The sequence below is a fragment of the Protopterus annectens genome, chromosome 2.part1 (assembly GCF_019279795.1).
Source record: "Protopterus annectens isolate FY-2018-M chromosome 2.part1, PAN1.0, whole genome shotgun sequence".
NCBI classification, from domain to species: domain Eukaryota; kingdom Metazoa; phylum Chordata; order Ceratodontiformes; family Protopteridae; genus Protopterus; species Protopterus annectens.
In genome coordinates this window covers 335,573,535-335,592,831 of record NC_056729.1, presented here as the reverse complement: position 1 = coordinate 335,592,831, position 19,297 = coordinate 335,573,535, and the positions used below count along the sequence as shown (strand labels likewise).

Genomic DNA, 19,297 nt, shown 5'->3' with positions numbered 1-19,297 from the left:
ATGCAGTCGGTCAAGCTTCTTCTGCAACTGTTGGTATTGAAGAGTCATAATTTGCACAAGATGACCGATACTGTACTCGTCCTTATTAGTCACTCCTTCTTGATTCACGTCAGTGACTTCACTAGTGCTAGCAGTAGAATCCAATGAATTAACGGGCTCCATAATTACACAGAGATGCAAAATAAGATAAATCCAAAGAGGCACTGGCTCAAACGGTCCACTAGGACAGACTAAAGACAAAATGAGCGTATAAAGTGGAAAAGGAGGCACAAAACATAAAACCCACTTCAAAGCCAGACAATCCAAGGTCACGAGCCCCAAAAAATAGTAAATCCACTGGTAACACACAACGAGATTTATTAGCAGCCAAGTAATCCAAAAAGTAAGGTAAGCGCTTTCGTCTGACACAGTAACAGACTTTATCAAAACCAAAAGTGCTTCCATAGCTCATTCATTAAATACTCAATTCAAAAACTTCCATTAAGATTTTAAATTGACAGTACAAGTTAATGAATAAAATAACCCCTGAAAAGGCGATATAAAAATTTTTTAAAAAGTATATAAAAAAAACTAGTATGTAAAAAAACAAGTACAAAAGTGTATGACAATGTTAACACAAGTGAATTGTCTAAAATGATAAACCATTAGCTTTTTCTCTCAATACTGGCCTCAAAGAAATGTGTTCATTGATGCCTGGAAATACATTGGCATTAAGTTTGAGCTGCCATCTCAACTCACATTTTTCAATCTCATTATCCCAATTACCCCCACTGTTCCTATTACCCCGATTCACAGTGATCATGTTAATTACCATCTGTTTCACAAACAGCATGCCTCTCCCCAAAAGTAGCCATTTTCTGTGTATACTTCTGATGTCTCTAAATAAACTGAAAAGCACAGTGCAGACATCCTAGTAATATATTTCAACTTGGTGTTCGCAGACATGTATACACTGTCTTCTATTAGCCACCAAAATATTCAATCAAAAGTGATCATGTTAGTGCCCCGTGTTTGATGCAGCTTGCCTGCCTTCCTACTCCCATGAAAAGACAGCCCCCTTTTGTATACTGTTCTAATGTTAGACTGTGATAAAAATTAAAGAGAGACTGGCCACAGCAATGTACTTTGATTTATCTCTCGGACATATATGCACTGCCCTCTATCCCCAACAAGCCACATTAATGATTTTAATGTCACTACATACCTGTCCTTTGCTTTCTTAAACAGACTGGTCCTCCAAAAGACAGACACTTCTGGCAGTCATCTAAAATGAACTATTGTAAAGAAAGTGATGAAATTATGGCTGCCAGCTCATACAGTTTGTGTTCTACCATTATTTGTAGGCAAAAATTAGCCTGCATCAGAAAATTGTCCTTTAAGATCAGACTGTCTGTAACTCTTGATATTTCTAATCAAATTACCAGAGATCACTGGCTTAAAGCAGCCAGTCTCAACTGCTAATCTTACACAGTAACAAGTTGCAGTAGTCAGCCATGTCCTTTTAATATGCTGGCCATATGGAAAAGTCATGCTAATGACCAACATATCTCCCGTTCAGATTCAAATTCCCATTCTAATTGGAACTTCTGAAGTAATTATTTCATTAGTACAAGTTATGTACTAGTGAGATGATTTCTCTACAACTATCCTGAATATGACAACTTTGTATATTAAAACTGACCTTCTACAGATTTACAAATAATAAAAAAGATGTCAGTGTCAGTGATGCAACAGGTTAACACACTTGCCTTTGGTGCAGAAGACTATTCTCACACTAGGAACATAGCCTAACACTGGAATGCAGTGCAAGGGGGATGCTACAGTCCTGACTGTGTTGTCCTCCGGGTGAGACTGTAAGCTAAGGTTCTATCTCCTTGAGATGGTGCTGGTAGCTCAGGTAGCTATAAAAAATCCCACAGCACCTACTGGAAAGGACAGGGGAAGTTTCCCGATACCTTGCCAAATTTCCACTATTACTATAAATACCATCTTGGGCCTCTCTTGAAAACATGCCACTAGTCTACTTGACTAACCTACTTAGTCAATGAAGGATAAATAAAATATGCTAAAACCATGTTATCTTATGGGACCCATTCTGTTATTTAACCATACTGGTTAAGGTAACTGAGAACCCATAATTAAGAGGTCAGTTTAATTGGTGTAAGAATGATAAATGAAGCAGATGAGGTATGGAAGAGGGACTGTCTGAAAAGTAAAGAAGGAACAGATAGTAAACACACTGAAAATTGCTTTCTTTGAGCCAACAACATAGCTGTTTAAGTGGGATATAATGTCTGTAACATAAAAAAACAAATAGTACTGTGGACTGCTTGCCTATACAGGCTGCAAAGAAACACATGCTTTTTCTGTGGATATCTGCTCAGTCTGTATGGGACAAAGGTATTTTATTGCTGTTTTCACTATTTGCAAAGCTTTTTTTGATATTTTTATTGTTTATGGATTTGCTGGTACTTTTCACTATTGCAAAGCAATCTGTTCTGCTTGTTCTGGTTTTCTCGCCAAGCACTGTTAAAGTAACTGAAATGATGTGTTAACTGTTTAAAACATTCATTAGTCTCCTTCCTGTTTTTCTGCTGTTTAAAATGTTTTTAGTCTCACTGCTGTTTTTCTGTTGTGTTAAAACATTCTCTAGAGGTCCCAGCAGCAACTAGGGTAGCTAATAGCTGTAATATAGTCCAGATACAGGTTTGGATCTGTCTGTAGTGGATGTTTGTTCTGAGCACATTTTCCAGGCCATCTTTGATTGGAAAGGACCCTTTTGCACTCTAATGAGAGAAGTGTGCTGACTGGAACCTATCTGGTGAAGGGTAGTTGGTCTACGGCTTGGAGTAAGCATCTTCATTGGTCCTTCTGAACCTTTTTAAAGTTTTGTTTTCAAGTTTTTAGCTTCTGGTATTTAAGCCCTGCATTTGAGCACGGACAGTTAAACTCAACAATCTTTTCTTTAGATACAGCTGTAGCACATTAGTGTAGCCCTCATCCTTAGTACTTTTCCAGTCAAAGGAATACTGCTAGTGAGCTGCAACCTATTAAACCGGCAGCACCCCGCCCGGTAGAAATATTCATCCACTGAGCTCCTCCTTGATCAGTCTCTAGCTTTGAGCAGCATACTACCCTCAACTAGAATGATGTCACAGCATAAACAAAAATGATTTCAATAACTTGCTTAGTTTTTGGTGTCATTCAAATGGGATCCAGTTTCTGTCAGCCTGGGAAGTCATGGTTGACAAACCTCACTGATTTGCGAGAGATGGTTTGCACCTGGCACTCCTAGGCTTTTGGCTGCTGGCAAATGCTCTTGCTTCCCCTATAGTGCTTTTTTTAGATAAGGTCTTGAAAACAAATTTGCCAATCATAACAAAATAAGGGTCATGCAGCTAAATGCTAGGAGCTTAAACCAAAAACGGTCAGACCCTGGAAGCACTTCTATCACTGGAAGATGTAGATGTCTGTGCAGTCACAGAAACCTGGTTCAAGACCTCAGAGATTACTCTGGCCTTGCAAGTCTATAATGCCTTCCACACCTTCAGACTGCAAAACGAACATGTGAGAAACAAAAGGATGTGGTGTTTCTATCTATATTAGAGAGAATGCCACCTCCCGTCTAGTCAGATTGGAGAACTCCATGGAATTACTCCAAGTTCGGATTACTGTGGGTAAGACCCCCATTCAAGTCATTGCCAGTCATAGATACTCCTCCATGGGTCATGACGTGCACAAAGTCTACTTCACCAAACTGAAGTCTATCCAAATATTCCTGAACACTCTGGTTATTGGGGATTATAATGATCCCACCATCAACTGGGAAGCCTATTCTAGCCCAAACTCACTACCGCAAAATTTCCTTGACTTTGTTAATTCAAATGTCCTGGAACAAGTTGATCATACCCCGACAAGAGGAACAAGTATACTAGATATGGTCCTCACTAACATGTCAAATAGATGCACTGCTGCAACTATCGGACCCTCATTAGTTAAATCTGACCACAAATCAGTCACCTTCGAACTGGCACTAACATCAAAACTTGTAAAGGGTGAAATCAGACTAAAAAACTTCACCAAGGCAAACTATACCTCCCCAGGTAAAGGTATAAATGCATTCCAAGCCCCACCCTCAGCTGGAAGTGGTAACTACACCGAAGCTTACACTAAAGCCCTGTACAATGACTTGTAAAAGTGTACAAGCTCGGCTGTACTAGAAAGAATCAAGGTCAGAGCTCCAAGTAAAAACAAGCTGCCATAGTGGACATCCAGCATCAACAAACATTACAATAAGAGAAAAAAGTTGCTGTCCAATAAAACAAAGGTGAGGCCCCAATAATGGAAAAGCACCTTCTTCAGCCACAACAGGCAAATAAGACAAATTGTCAAACCCTCTAAGGGCTTCTTTGAGAAAAACTTAGTAACCACAGCAAAGGATAACCATGTACATAGCCTAAAATGTAAGACCCAAGCATGTGCAAAACTAGTGCCTAATGGTATCACACACACTGACCCCCACAGAGATAGCAAACCTGCTAGTGGAGAGGTTTGGCAAAAATTTCACTCCCTTATCCCCTCCAAACGTATTACAAACCTTCCCCCAACCCCTCCCCCACCCTACATCTCTGAAGCACAAGTCATCAAAGCCTTGTCCAAGGAAAAAACACAGCTTCTATGGGATTAGACAGCATCCCAGGCTGTCTTCAGAACAGGCTAAAACATGAACTAGCATCACCATTAAGTACTCTTTTCAATCATAGCCTAATCACAGTCTTTGTTTCTGCAGAATTCCCCTCCACAAAGGTGGCTTTGCAACAGATCCAGGGAATTACAGATCCATAAGTCTGACCAGCCTCATCTGTAAAGCCATGGAATGTATCATTATGGACCTCATAAATAAAGACATAGGTGACCTCCAAACCCTGTATCCAACCTAATTTGGCTTTGTCAAGGGCAGATCCTGCCTGGTAAATGTGGTGGATTTCTTTGAAAATGTGATCCGGGCTCTATTGACGAGGGCAAATCTGTGCACACAGCATACCTCGACTTGGCAAAGGCTTTTGATACAATCTCACACTTGGGCATTATCAAAAATCTTAGCAAACTGAATACAGCTTGTTATAAGATGGGTTGCCAACTGGCTCATAAACCGGACACACACTATCAAAGTGGGTGACTCCACATCAACCAGCAGACCTGTCACCAGTGGAGTGCCATAGGGGTCAGTGCTGGGCCCCCTACTATTTGGTATATACTTCTCAGAAGTTCAGGTTAAAACTAAGGGGTTGTGGCTGACAAAGTTTGCAGACAACTACAAACTGGGTTCAATTATTGAATCCCCAAATGTCAGTACACTACAGGAGGGCCTCACGCAGATAAACGACTGGTGTCTTACTCATGGTCTCATAATGAATCCAAAGAAATGCATCATCATTCTCTTCAGCAAAAACAATGTCCTTTCACATTATCAAATCAACAATACCCTAAGTACCCACAAAGTGGTAAAGGATCTGGGATTTCAAGTTGACTGTGACTGTAACTTCGACTACCACATGTCTACTGTAGTAAGGAAGGCTTTCTACATACTGCTCTTGATAAGTAAAGGCAATGCCTCAACAGTAAAGGAGCCCACTATACTTGTCACTAATCCAGCCCATAATTGAGTATAATGTCCCGTTCAGCATGTACCGTACAAAGCACCTGCAGAAACTGGAGAGACCTCAGAGGTTTCTAATAAGGAAGATCAAGGGACTCTAGCATGTGCCTTACACAGACCAGCTAAAGTCCCTGTCACTATATTCTGTATCGTATAGACTTCTTAGCGGAGACTTATGCCTGCCTTGCAAAGCAATCTCATACCCACACTCAGTAAACTTGTTGCATATCCATAAATCAAACGGGACTAGAGCTACCCATTCCAAGGACCTAAATATGGCCTGCGACTTAAACAGGACATGCTGGAGGGACAGATTTGTCTCCCAGCGACTGTAATGTCTTTGGAACAGGCTACTAATATATGTGAAACAGAGCACCTCTGTTCAAGAGAAACTTGGATGGGTGGAAGGGGCACCGTAAATTCTTACTTACTGGGGATAGTGCCCACAACCCTCCTAGACATGGGCAGTCATTACTAAATGCAATCCTGGGTAGTGTCTAGTATATCCATGGTATTACATTGGGATGAAACGGCTAGGCTTGAAATGACCTCCAGGTCGATAGCCTAGCAAACTCTGCATTTGAAAAATTTGAGAAGTGCATTACTGCGGGCAGAATTACTTTCACTTGATCACTACAGAAAGCTATTCCTGGGGGGCAGGCATCTGTGTGTAAAAAAAAAAAAACAGACTGCTACTGTTACGTGATCACAGCTGAACGATCCCATACCTGTCTAGTTATAGATAGTATCTGTGTGTAAAAAAATGAATGGCATTAAACTGGGCAGACCTTTTCCATAATTACATTTAAACATCTGAAAAAAATTGCTAAATTCCCAACAGATCATATCTTTAGGGGGAAGGCAGTCTCTGCATGTGAAATCAACTGACCACTAATTTCAGCTGCTCTCAGTTAATCAGTTTTCAGGCTTTTGTGTGTGAGTGTGTGTGTGTGTGTGTGTGTGTGTGTGTGTGTGTGTGTGTGTGTGTGTGGGGGGTGATGGTATGTGCATTTGAAAAAAAATTCACAGCTTTGTTTTGTAGACAATTTCTACGACTTCACCATAGTCAAAGGAGCTGAAACCATTAAAAATTGGCATAATCTAATAAGACAGGCTTGGCAGTTTTCTATGTAGATGGAAAATACATAACTCATGTTTTGATTTTCAGAATTGTTATGGTATTATAAATGTTTATGTGATTTAGCTCATCCCTGCTACCCGCCAACCATCAGCTTTCTCACAACTGACTGGCCTATTTGTTCCTGGGATGAGAACTTATCATTTGAGACTGTCACCAAGGCAGCCGTTGGGATTTTTTGAATACGACATTAGTCCCCACCCAAAGTGGCTAATGTGTGCACTCAATTACATGAGAATCTGCTATAATGCCTTCCCATGCGAATAAGCATGCTCCCCACACACACCTGGAAGGCTATAGCTTACTGCATCTTGGCACATTCAAATTCTCATTCTGTTGCTGTATATTGTGATCCTGCTTCACAGTCAGAATCAATATTGCAACAGCCTGGTTCATCTCACCATCCCCGTATGTGTAAGCTAGCATTTGCCACTCACTCACCTTCTCTGGTTGGCAACTCTAACACTCAAGATCAATAGCATAACTTGGGTTACCTGGCTCATACTCAGGGACCCATCCCTGTATGCTAGTGAGCTCCATATGTACTATAAATGTCATTAAATTCAGTTAATGACAAACATTTTCCCACAGAAGGCAAATAACATACAAAAAAATCACAAACGTATTGCGTTGTTACAACATCACAAATGAAATCAGATATTTGTCCCATAAAATGCAGATGTGGCCTGCTTACAGTCTCTGTGAGCATTGTACAGATATCTGGTAAGAGGGACACTAACACACTAAATCATCCACTGAGATGAATGTGAGGGAAGAATTCCAGTACAAGGGTGCGCAACCTTAAGAAAGCAGGCAAAAACAGCTCGTCTTACATTTTCAGAGTACTCTGTGCCATCTGATCCCTCCACCATTGCAGCTCTCACCTTCCAACCCCAGCATGAGAATGTAAATATCCAAGGGTTGTAGATGCTGGGTTCAAGAAATTTGTTTTTATTTGCAAATTTCTCTTGTGTAATCTGGCAAGTGTTATCATGAGGATCATGGATGCCACAAGGCGTACAAGCCTGAGAAGTTCTGTTGTGGGTGCTTGAAACGTTTATTAAAACTCAGAAAGAGCTGCTGGTTAAATTATTAACTTTTCTTTTGGAAGGAAGGCCCTTTGTTTGTGTGTATCTATCAGACATCCCAAAAAGACAATTTTGTGAGAAGGCATGAGAAAAGACTTTTGTAGGTTCAAGTGAAATCCCAGATGTGACAGGAGGTTGGACACCTTTGTTAAGGACTCCAAGCATCTGGCAGAAGACTCTGCAGAAACAAGCAATTCATTTACATAAAAAAAATGTGGGCACCCTGCAATCTGCAGTGAGCCACCACTAGGGCTAAACCATGTGAACACTCGAGGTGCAGTGAAGAGCCCGAAGGGTAACGCACAGAACTGATAATGTCATCCACATGCAGCACACCAACCTGAATCTGTAAGGAATGCGCATTCAATCGTAAGCATCTCTGACATTCAGTGTTATCATTAGACAATGGTTTGGAAGCAGTACAAGCACTGAACGGAAGGGTCAACATCCTGAATTTTGGAACTTTCATATAAAAGTTAAGATGTTCCTTATTTTCTACCAAAAATATTCTGGAATAAAAACCTTTGCTCATGTGATTTGTATACACTGGTTCCATGACTCCTGCTTCTAACATATGTTGTAGTACTAGTGGAAACAGGTCTGTCTGGTTAGGTGGATCTGAATGACTTCCTCTGAAAGGAGGGGGAGTGTCCAAATACTGCCAAGTGAATCCTTCCTGAATCACCTTCAACACCCATCAGTTTGCAACTGTCTGACCGCAGGCTAAGGGGCTGAAGGTCTGTCAGTGTAAGGGAGGTAGGGAAACTGGGGCAGGCGGTGTAGCTAAGGTGATCAGACTATTGGCATAGTCATTCATTAACTGCAGGCTTGACTCTTTTTTTTTGGAAAGTTACTACTTATTTGACTTGGAAGAGAAATCCTCCAGCTTTTCTTGTGGGAGCCTGCAGTTACTGGGCTGCAATTTCTGTTTGTTCTGCCCTCTAAAGGATTGAGAAGAGGCTTTGTTAGGGTAGAACCTGGGTACTTGTAAAATGTTAGAAACTCCATGCATCAATTTACTTCTGTCATCCCACTGTTTCAGGATCTGTATAGCTGCAGACCTAAATACAAGATATGGGCTATGTGGAGAATAAGAATTTCAGACTTAAAATCAGGAAAAAATGTGATTATGCAACCAAACAAATCTTCTTCATACCATAAAAAAAACAGAAGCTCTAGACACAGTGTCAACACAATCATATACTCTTCTCAGAACATGTTTAGGAACAATATGATTAAAATATGACTTGCCTCGTGGAGACAATGAAGCAGCAAATTCTCCCATTTTATAAGCATATTTTAATACATACTTCCACATAGAGCCCTAAGAGTTCAAGTTCCTAAAGACTAACACAGTAGACGCAAATAGTCTCTTATGTTTATCTAACCACTTGCCTTTCTTGTCACAGGGTACTGGGTTAGAAGAAGCTAAAGATGTCTAGTCAGCTGTTGCTGCTAGAGTTATTGCAGCAGGGTCCACTGACAGTTGAGAAGAAAGACATTTCTAGTTTAGAGAATCCCTATACTGCTTATCAGCTTTCTTGGAACTACAGCCAATGAGTCACGACCCTTGCTTTAAAAGTGTTTTCAAGAGCTGACAAATGGGAGAATATGTGCAGAATTAGGAACCTCAACCTCTAATATTAGATTGGACAATCTGTCCAGTTCTGGGAGAGTCTTTCTTTGCTCCCAAGCAAAAACGTCTCTGCTAGCAACTAGTCTCAGCAAAGGAAAAAAAAAAAAAAAAACTTGCCAAGGACCAACTTCAGGTTCACTACCTGAAGTATCAGAGTTCTGGGTGATAAGACTCCCGAGGAGAACTGTCTCTGCATCTGTAAGAATACTCATCCTCTGACAACACATATTGTTCTGTAGCAATACCTGCAGTAGACCTGTGAAAAGGCAAACAGCTCCCAGAATCAATGGACTGAAAAACACTCTTAGCCAAAGATATAACATTTGACTTGTATACAGAAACAACCTGATTATCTGCTCTGCAATTCGGTTTTTGTTTATTTTTCCTAGGAATATCTCTACTGGGAGAATGGTCAAGAACAGCCTATTGTCCTTGACAAGAGGTCCCTTTCCCTGAACAACATCTGACAAGGGGTCTCTTTCCCTGGACAACTCCTGTTTCTAAAGTATTTGGTTTCTCCCATACCTAAACAGATATTGGTACTGTCCCTGGGGATGTGTCTAACCCCTGGGTCCATAGTGGCCACTACAGTTATAGGAAAGAGAGTCAAGATCTATATGCAAGTGGTCTGTGGAACTGGATTTGGTCATGCTAGAGCCAGTAGCCATAGGCTAAGGCAATAATTTTACTTTTTTTTCATTTAGGTACAATCGGAGTGGAAGAAAAAGGATTAGAAATATTAACCATGCTGTTGCCAGTGACAAAACCTGACTACCAGTACAATAAGCTCAGTAACACTGAGAGAAGTTAGTATTCATTAGTAAGCACCAAGCATACTTTTCCTTCCCCAAACTAGTAAACACAAGTAGTACACTGAAAATTGGGTTGCCAGATTGTGAAATTTTAGAAAACATCACAAAACATTTATTACCTCAAAAATGAAAAAAAAAATTCTAATTCTGTTAAAAACAGTAACAGGTGAGAAAAACACATTCTAACTGTAAAAGCACAGCCAAAACACTTATTTTTTATAAAATAATTTTTCACACAAAATTTAAAAATAAGTCAGGTAAACACAGCAAAGGCACAAATGTTATTTTCTTTTTACATTAAGGTAGACCAGAAATATTACAGAAAATATTCATTAAAATTATTTCAGACAGGAAAGGTCCCCCAGAAGGGGTCTCATCTGTTAGGCAAGAAGCTTTTGACCAACTTCTATTCATCAGGAGCCAGAGAGATGCTTTTCCTTGAAGTCAGTAGGAAAATACTGAAGATTTACTCCAAACAGTGTGCAGCCTACCAACAGCCAGAGTGAGTGTTAGAGCTTTGGTAAGCTTGACGTGTGCTTTGTCCTTGGCAGAACATTACCCATAGGCCACTGCTGGAGTGAGAATGAAGAACATAGGCATACTTTCACCATACATAATGGAAGGCCTGTGCAGTGACAGATTGTCCTGCTAGCATGAGCTACCCTACTGCCGGTAAAACCGGGTCTATATTAGATCACTGAACGCTTAAAAAAGCAAACGGGGATTGATCGAACTTATGTAAGCGAAAGCTTACAATCCTGAACTGTCAGAACAGCGATTTTTTTTTCCTAGGGGAAAAAAAAATAAAAAATCGCTGATCCAAAACACATACACACAACACAAGTACACCAAACAAACAGCAATCCACACACATACACCTAAAATCTGACACCTAACCCTACACTAAACTATACACACACCACTAACTATATTCACTTACCTTAACCCAAACCCTAACCCTAAAGTCTGTCACTATCGCACACTCACCTCACCCGCTCCCTAACCCTAACTCACCTAACCCGCCCTAACCCTCATGTCGACACAATCGCACACTTACCTGAACCCGACCCGTAACTTTCCACCACAGCACTGAAAATACCGAAGCAACAGAAACGCATAACCAAATTCTTTCCCTAGGAAAAAATTTGGGTTTCTGTTGTTTCGATATTTTAAGCTTTCGCTTACATAAGTTCGATCAATCACCGTTCGCTTTTTTAAGCATTCGGTGATCTAATATAGACCCGGTAAAACCTACATAAAACATATACATGTAGGCACACATAATCCTATTGTTAGTCTTTTTAATGAGAATTCCCGTGCAAAGATGCTAAGAAAGTAGACAAAAATAGCACACCATACACTTTCAGAGTACTGTGTGCCTCATCAGGGTTGTCAATAGATCCAGGTGGTGCTGTTATTTTTCTTAATCTTGCTGCCCAAATATGATAATGGCTAAAAGAGCAGTAAAGGTGTTGCCAAAGTTGATAGTTATGGAACAATGTGGTTTTGTGAAGGGGAGGCAAATTGACAACATTAATGGAATAATGATGATCCAGAGGAATGCAGAATGTAAGGAAATATCACTGTTGTTAGTGGGTCTTGATGCAGAGAAAGCATTCAAGAGAGTAGGCTGGAATTTTATGAGTGAGGTGATGGAAGCATCTACATTCCCTGACACAATAATAGAGTTAATTAGGAGGATATATGAGGGATCAGATGCAAAAATTAAAATGGGGGGGTCCTCTCTGAAAAGTTCTGTTTGAACAGAGGAAATGGGCAGGGATGCTTTCTTTCCCCTTTATTTGTGTTATATTTAGGACCATTGGCAAAGAAAATAAGGGACTCAGAAATTCAAGGATATAGTTGGTATGGTAATCAAGAAAAGTTGGCTTTATATGTAGATGATATTACTTTGTACTTGATAAAACCAGAAAAGGGCTCTTCAGCATTGTGGGACATTCTGTGATAGTTTCAAGTCTTTTCAGAACACAAAATTCAAGAAGACAAAACAAAGGCAATAGCTGTAAAACTATGTACCTACATGCGAGTTGGTTCAGCAATACTCATATTTATTGGGACATGATAAAATTAAGTACTTAGGAGTATGGGTTAAAAAGGATTATGTTACGGCAGCTAAGGATATGTGGGAGGAGACTAAACAAACGACAACATAAACACTGAGAAATTGGAAGCTCTGTTTTACGGATATGGAGAACAAGATAAAAGCAGTGAAAATGTTTTTAGTCCCTTTAGTTTTACATACAGGTCGGGCATTTTTTATCAACCAGAGAAGTTATGGATATCAATTAATAAAGAGTTGAAGGATTTTATCTGGGAGGGGAAGAGGACAACTCTCAAGTAGGACAAGTTCATACTTCCAATAGAACAAGATGGATTGGGATAAGGGATATTTTAGAGCTACAGAGTTAAGGCTCCTACACACTGCACAAGCAGAAACCTATAATTCAAAGTGGAAAAGGGATAATGATGAAATAGGGGGAAGCTCAAGAAATACGCAGAGACTGGGATTTTGGATGCACATCCTTAAGGATAACAGCCATACAGAATATTACATTCATATAGTAGCAGAAAGTATTCTAGGAACTAAGCCAATATGGGGATGGAGATAGGAGATTCTGCCAACAGGGATGACTGCAATTAGGGGGTACAGAGAATAGGCAAGAGGGGGGGTGGAATTTACTGGAGAAAACTGCTGGTAAAGGAACTAAGTTACTGGGAGCAAATAGTCATAGATGGATAGGTAATAGAATGGGAAGAGGCCAAGTACACATTTGGACTGCAAGCTACAGACTGCTTTCCCTATCAAAGATTGATATCCAAGTATAGGCAAAGAGAAAGGAATAGGGGGATCCTAAGTGAAAGACAAGCACTGGTAGAATTGTTAGTTGTATCTAGAACAGATAATGCTGTTAAAAAGGGATAATTAGTAGGGCAAATAGATCATTACAAGATAACTATAGAAATCAATCAGAGAAAGTTATAAGGATTGGGAAGACAGGCTGGTTAAGCAATTCACAAAGAAACAATGGAAGGATATATGTATGGCTCCCAAATATACAAGAAAGTATATAACATTTAGGATTTTTGCTTGGAAGTGTTTGCATATGTATTTTTATACCCCAAGCAGACTCCAAAGATTTTTCCATAAGTACATTACAAATGTTGGAGGTGTGATGGGGACAAAAGAGGTTATTGGGAACATATTTGTAGGAATGTGATGATATGGCAGATTTTAATAAGTCTCTGCAGACTACTTTGTCAGAAATACTGGGTGAACAAATTGGTGTAAGTAAGGACATTATTTTTTTGAGCTGTGATATTGCTTAGACATAGTAAAGCCTTGCTAATTTTAATTCTAGTGGTTGCCAAAAAAAGCATCTGCTAGAAAATAAAAAGTCTAAACCAAACATATTAGAAGTAGTGAATATCGTAACAGAGATAACAGAACTGCAAGTGGGGTCTTTAGAAAAGGGTAAGAGCAACAATATATGCAAAATAATGTTTTGGAGAATGAGGTTTAAGGGAAGACAGGAACTGAATGAACTATGCAATGTTTGAATTCAATAAAGATACTTTTATTTAAAAAAATCTTGTTGCCCAAATATGTAGTATAGCTTCCTAATCTCTGTAACCTAGCATACGAAACACTGATGGACCTCTAAAGAAAGGAAATTTTACACTTGTTTGATATTAAGGCAAATTAACCAGGTAGCAACAATGTGTAAATGTCTATGAACTGTTTTATTTTGCTGCATATCTGCAACAAAGCATACATTGTTGCCTATGCTTGCTTCTGACAGTGGGCTTGTGCAGAAAGCCTGAATAAGCACAAATTCCACACTAAGATATATTGTGCTATTCACAATTTGCAATTCACACTATAAGTGCAAGTCAAATACAACCACTGTGTTCCTCTGAAAACTATACAATTTTTAGAGGAGATCTGGAAGATTTTTGCTATTTCTTGTTAGACAGCTCTTGCATCGTACATAAGAGAGCAGGATTATTCTCCATTTCAGGGAGTGCCTTCTTGGTCCCAGTACAATTGCCTTCAAAAAGATGATGCCTGGTATTGCCTGGTAGAGAACTTACCTTCCGCCATGAGCAACATCAGGTTGGGGCAACAGTGTAGACATCATTATCATGACCTGCAACACAGGAATCCAGGTGATTTCTGTAAATTGGAAATGGGGGTTAGGCAGCATAGCCCCATAAGTGGATAGCACTGTAACTTTTTTTTAAAACAAGAAATGCCTTTATTAAATGATCACTTATGACATAAGCAATCATACATTTGCATAAATGACAAAAAATCATACTGACATACATTTAAGTTGGAATCATTATACATCACCTACAATCTATCCAGTCATTGGTAGTCAAGCATTACACACTTCATTCAAATCCTGCCCTCTTTTAAACCTCATTCCTCCTCTAACATTATTCTGCATGTATTGTTCTCGCAATTTCCATTTGTAACTTTTTGTTTTTGTTACTCTTTTTTTGTTTGCGAACTTTGTTGCTACTAGCAGGTAACTATCAAGGCCAGATTAGGAAATCTGTGCATGCTGCTGTGTGAACCTTCAATGTCATGTGGAACTGGTGGTCACACCTAATGTAATATGCCAACTGATGCTGGTTATGTGGGAAACTGTTATGGGGGTGGGATTATAGTACACTAATTCACAATGCCTGCACACTACCTGGTGGGTCCTTATGTGCAGCGGTGCCTTTTTCTGTGCAAGTATATAGCCCGAATGGAGAGCCCAGGATCTTTCTTAATTTCACTGCATATTTTCCATAGTAGGGAAATGCTACAGTTTGTTTGCTTTTTGAAAAGAGCCCTGCATAAAAGGATTGGATTTATGTGGCTGGCAGAGGACGAAGTAGGTGAAGAGCAAATAGAGGCAGTGAATACTGCTTTTTGGCTTATACTATCTGCTTTTATACTGACATGCTACTGCCATCCCATGACTACTTAATGTAATAGCAGGTAGATGTCACCTCCTGCTAGAGCAAGGCACTTAGGATTTAAACCCAATAATTACAAACTACAATAAAAACAGAAATGAGAATCAAAGTCAACAGTTAACCCATCATACAATACAAATTTGCCTGGGTCAGCCTGTAACCTTTCAGGACCATAGGATATACGAAGCAGTTGAGTCTTGTCACCATTAATATCTTGCTATAAGTCACCCTTATACTGAATCTCCACTTTTGAGGAAGGATCAGGCTTGTCAAGACAGTTAAGCCAGAGATTTATAGGTTAAGTACCAAGTTAGCTTTCCATGGAGGTCATTTTAAGCATAGCCAACTTCCCCTTCAAAGGTAAGAATCAAACCCTATACCTTGTGTCTTGAGGTAAACACCTTAACCTTTATAAACTGGTAAAAGGAAACTAAATAAGCAAAAATGCTTCGGTGATACTGAGATAAGGAAAAAATAGCCGATAAATCTAATAAGTACAAAACAAATTTATTGAGCCACAGAGCAAAAAATCAAGCACTTTCATCTCCTCGGTTAGGAAACTTTATCAAGATACAGCATGCCCAAAAAGCAACACCTTTATATCATAGAATTAATTAGTCAAAGAAATGTAACCCAATCACATTCATTACTGCTTAGGGTTTGAAATGCATATAGTACATTATTTAAAGGTGTATTAAACCAAACAGTCGCATTTAAAATATAATGCTTGCAATAAGCTCATACTGCTATATTATGTTAATTTAACATTAACAATCTTGCATTTATACCAGATAACTAACTATACATATTTAAAACATTAAAAATATATAAATATTCATTATGTTACATTTAATCCAAGGTTAAAATGCATAAAGTTAATGTATATAATACATATATATATGTGTACAAATGAGGGTCAGAATGCACATAAAATAAATATACGATATGCAATATGACATTAAATATGAAATGCATACTGTCTGAAACATAACCTTGTTCTCAAAACATGCTATAAAAATTGATGTATAAAATTACATTTTAAAATCACATATAAAAACATATGTATAATATAGTAACCATACATATAAAAGCTTTAAAAGAAAGCAATTAAGACTTTTTACATTTGCCTATGCTATAAATAAGAATGATGAATAAATAGCATGCACTAATAAAAATATATAAATAGTAAATAAAATGACTTATTCTCAGATTGTAAGGTTTGCCAAATATAAACAGGCTATCTATCCAGGGCTTTCAGTTTCAAAAAGCAAGTGACTGAAACAGAATCATTTAGGCCTGGCCATTGAGTGGCATTCGTTCTCAATTGCCATAGGGTTTCATTCCTTTCCAAATATAGTGGCCATGGTCCTCCTCTTGGATGAGGTTCCATTGGTTCTATCACAGTAAATTTAAAATCATGACCAGGCCATTCGTTACAGTGTCTTGCCAAGGCACTGGTGTCTTTCCTTAGTTTAATGTCTCTCAAATGTTCATAAATGCGATTTTCAGTTTCCTATCCGTTTTTCCAAAATAAAAACAGGAACAATCACAACAGAAAACACAGTAAACAACTTTTTCTGTATGGCAAAAACACTTTTTCTTTAAAACTGCTCTAATGCCATTAATATTGAATTTATTGCCTTCCATTACATATTGGCAATAGTTACAAGCACCACACTTTATCATACCACCAACAGTTTGGGCCTGGGTGTTTTTCTCAAAAGTATTTTTCAAGGAATGGCCTTTTCTATACACTACAATAGGTCTTTCACTTATACATTGTCTAACCTCATTGCACCAGGATAGAATAATCCAATTCTTCTCCAAGATTCTCAAGATATCTTTACTTGCTAAATTGCAAGTGGTGATAAAGGCAGATCTATAATTAACATCTGCTGATGCTGGTTTGTTTAATAACATAATGTTATTGCTGTTTGATGTCTCATTACAAATGGTATCATTTCCAGTATCAATAATCAAGTCATTGATATATTGTGTGACATCAGCTTTTAAAACAGCTTGGAAAAAGCCCCTTTCTCTTTTATTAATCACTTCTAGCATCAAGTTATTCACCAAATCATTTGGTTATTCCCTTTTTAAAAACATGTTTTTCAACAACGCACTCATTAAGGAAAAGAGTCAAAGCAAGATACCATCCAGGCTGCTCTCACAAATTGACCCTTAACTACTGTTCTTTTTTTTTATAGGGGTGTGCACTGTCAAAATGCAAGAAACTGTTGGAATAAGTTTCTTTTCAATGAATGTCTGACACAAATTTCCTCAAATCACTGTCCTTTACCAATTTAATATCCAAATATGAAATTTCATCTGTATCAACAGTATAAGTGAAGTTCAAAAATGAAGTTGAATTATTAATGTAAGCTATAAAGTCATTGATGAGATCTCTTGGACCATCCCAAAAACTAAAAATATCATCTAAGAATCTTACATACATTTTACAATAACTATAAAAGTGGGATTCAAAGACAATTTTTTCTCCCACTGCAACCCTCATTTGTACACATATATATCATGTATTATATACATTGACTTTATGCATTTTAACCTTGGATTAAATGTAATATAATGAATATTTATATATTTTTAATGTTTTAAATATTTATTGTTATCTGGTATAAATGCAAGATTGTCAATGTTAAGTTAACATAATATAGCAGTATGAGCTTAATGCAAGCATTATATTTTAAATGCGACTGTTTGGTTTAATACACCTTTAAATAATGTACTATATGCATTTCAAACCCTAAGCAGTAATGAATGTGATTGGTTTACATTTCTTTGAGCAATTAATTCTATGATATAAAGGTGTTGCTTTTTGGGCATGCTGTATCTTGATAAAGTTTCCTAACTTGAGGAAACGAAAGCGATTGATTTTTTTGCTCTGTGGCTCAATAAATTTGTTTTGTACTTATTAGATTTATCAGCTATTTTTTCCTTATCTCAGTACCACTAAAGCATTTTTACCTTAACCTTTATACCAACCCCCTAGCATATGGAACATTTCACAACTTTGTGTGTCATCCTTGCACAGGGGCCATACTATTCTTCTCTATATCACTGAATTTGTTTTTTAATGAACTTATGAATACCCATCCAATCATCAAATTCCTGTCTGAATGAAGATAATACATCACACTGCTTAATTTGTAGTGACAGTATATTCCAGAACTGGGGAAGGTACTGTGTAATGGAACCTTTCTCCACACCTTGTTTCATTTTTGGTGAATATTTAAATTTGTTGTTCTGGTATTCATGAGAGTATTCAATTTGTAGAGATATACAAGTCCCAGGACCAGTAGTTCCCTAATGACTTGGAAGGCAGGGCAAGCATCCCCTCCAGAAGTCTGTACTATACTGAATAAAAGGGCAGTGCTCACCATTCTGGAATAAAATTCATATTTCGAAATACAGTATTTCGTACACCATTTCCCATTCACATACTTATGTAGAAACATAGTTAATTACCTTCTGCTTGTATCCCAGCTAAATTCTTCCACACAGTCGTTATCTGCATATACTGATGACAAAGGTAACAGAGCCAAGACTCTCTCCTTCTCTTCCTTTAGCACTACTGCCAAGGTTTCATCATCATAAAAACAGGCATCCAGACAGCTGCACTGGCTTAAAAAAACACAAACAAACAAAAAAAATCTAAATATGTACACAGAATGTCTTCTTTTTGGTCAACAGACAGTTTAGTCTATAAGCAACTTTTCTAGTTCATGAGCAAGTCCCTGCCAGAGGCAGTGCTAATATTCAAGACTAGTCACTCATTATGCAAATTAAACACAATCAGATTCAACAATGGGGAGAGTATCACTTCTTATAGCTATGATGTGATATAGCAGGAAACAAATGCATACGAAGTACAAAAGTTCAGTAAATAAATCTGAACATTTCAGCATATTCCAACTCTTATCTTCAGAAGAAATGGCTCAAGAGCTTTGTAAA

General features: G+C 38.2%; 1 protein-coding gene and 1 non-coding gene across 2 annotated transcripts in view; both read right to left on the bottom strand.

Moving 5' to 3' along the window:
- The window catches only part of ANAPC4 (anaphase promoting complex subunit 4), a 1,069,940-nt gene that overhangs the window by 124,868 nt on the left and 925,775 nt on the right, over positions 1–19,297 (bottom strand). Inside the window, exon 26 of the mRNA XM_044062163.1 lies at positions 18,812–18,967. Within this exon, the coding sequence (XP_043918098.1) occupies positions 18,812–18,967 (156 nt within the window). The remainder of the gene's footprint in view (positions 1–18,811; positions 18,968–19,297) is intronic.
- On the bottom strand, positions 18,333–18,438 carry LOC122795198. Its single transcript, XR_006363791.1, has one exon. It is a non-coding gene; the product is annotated as a U6 spliceosomal RNA (small nuclear RNA).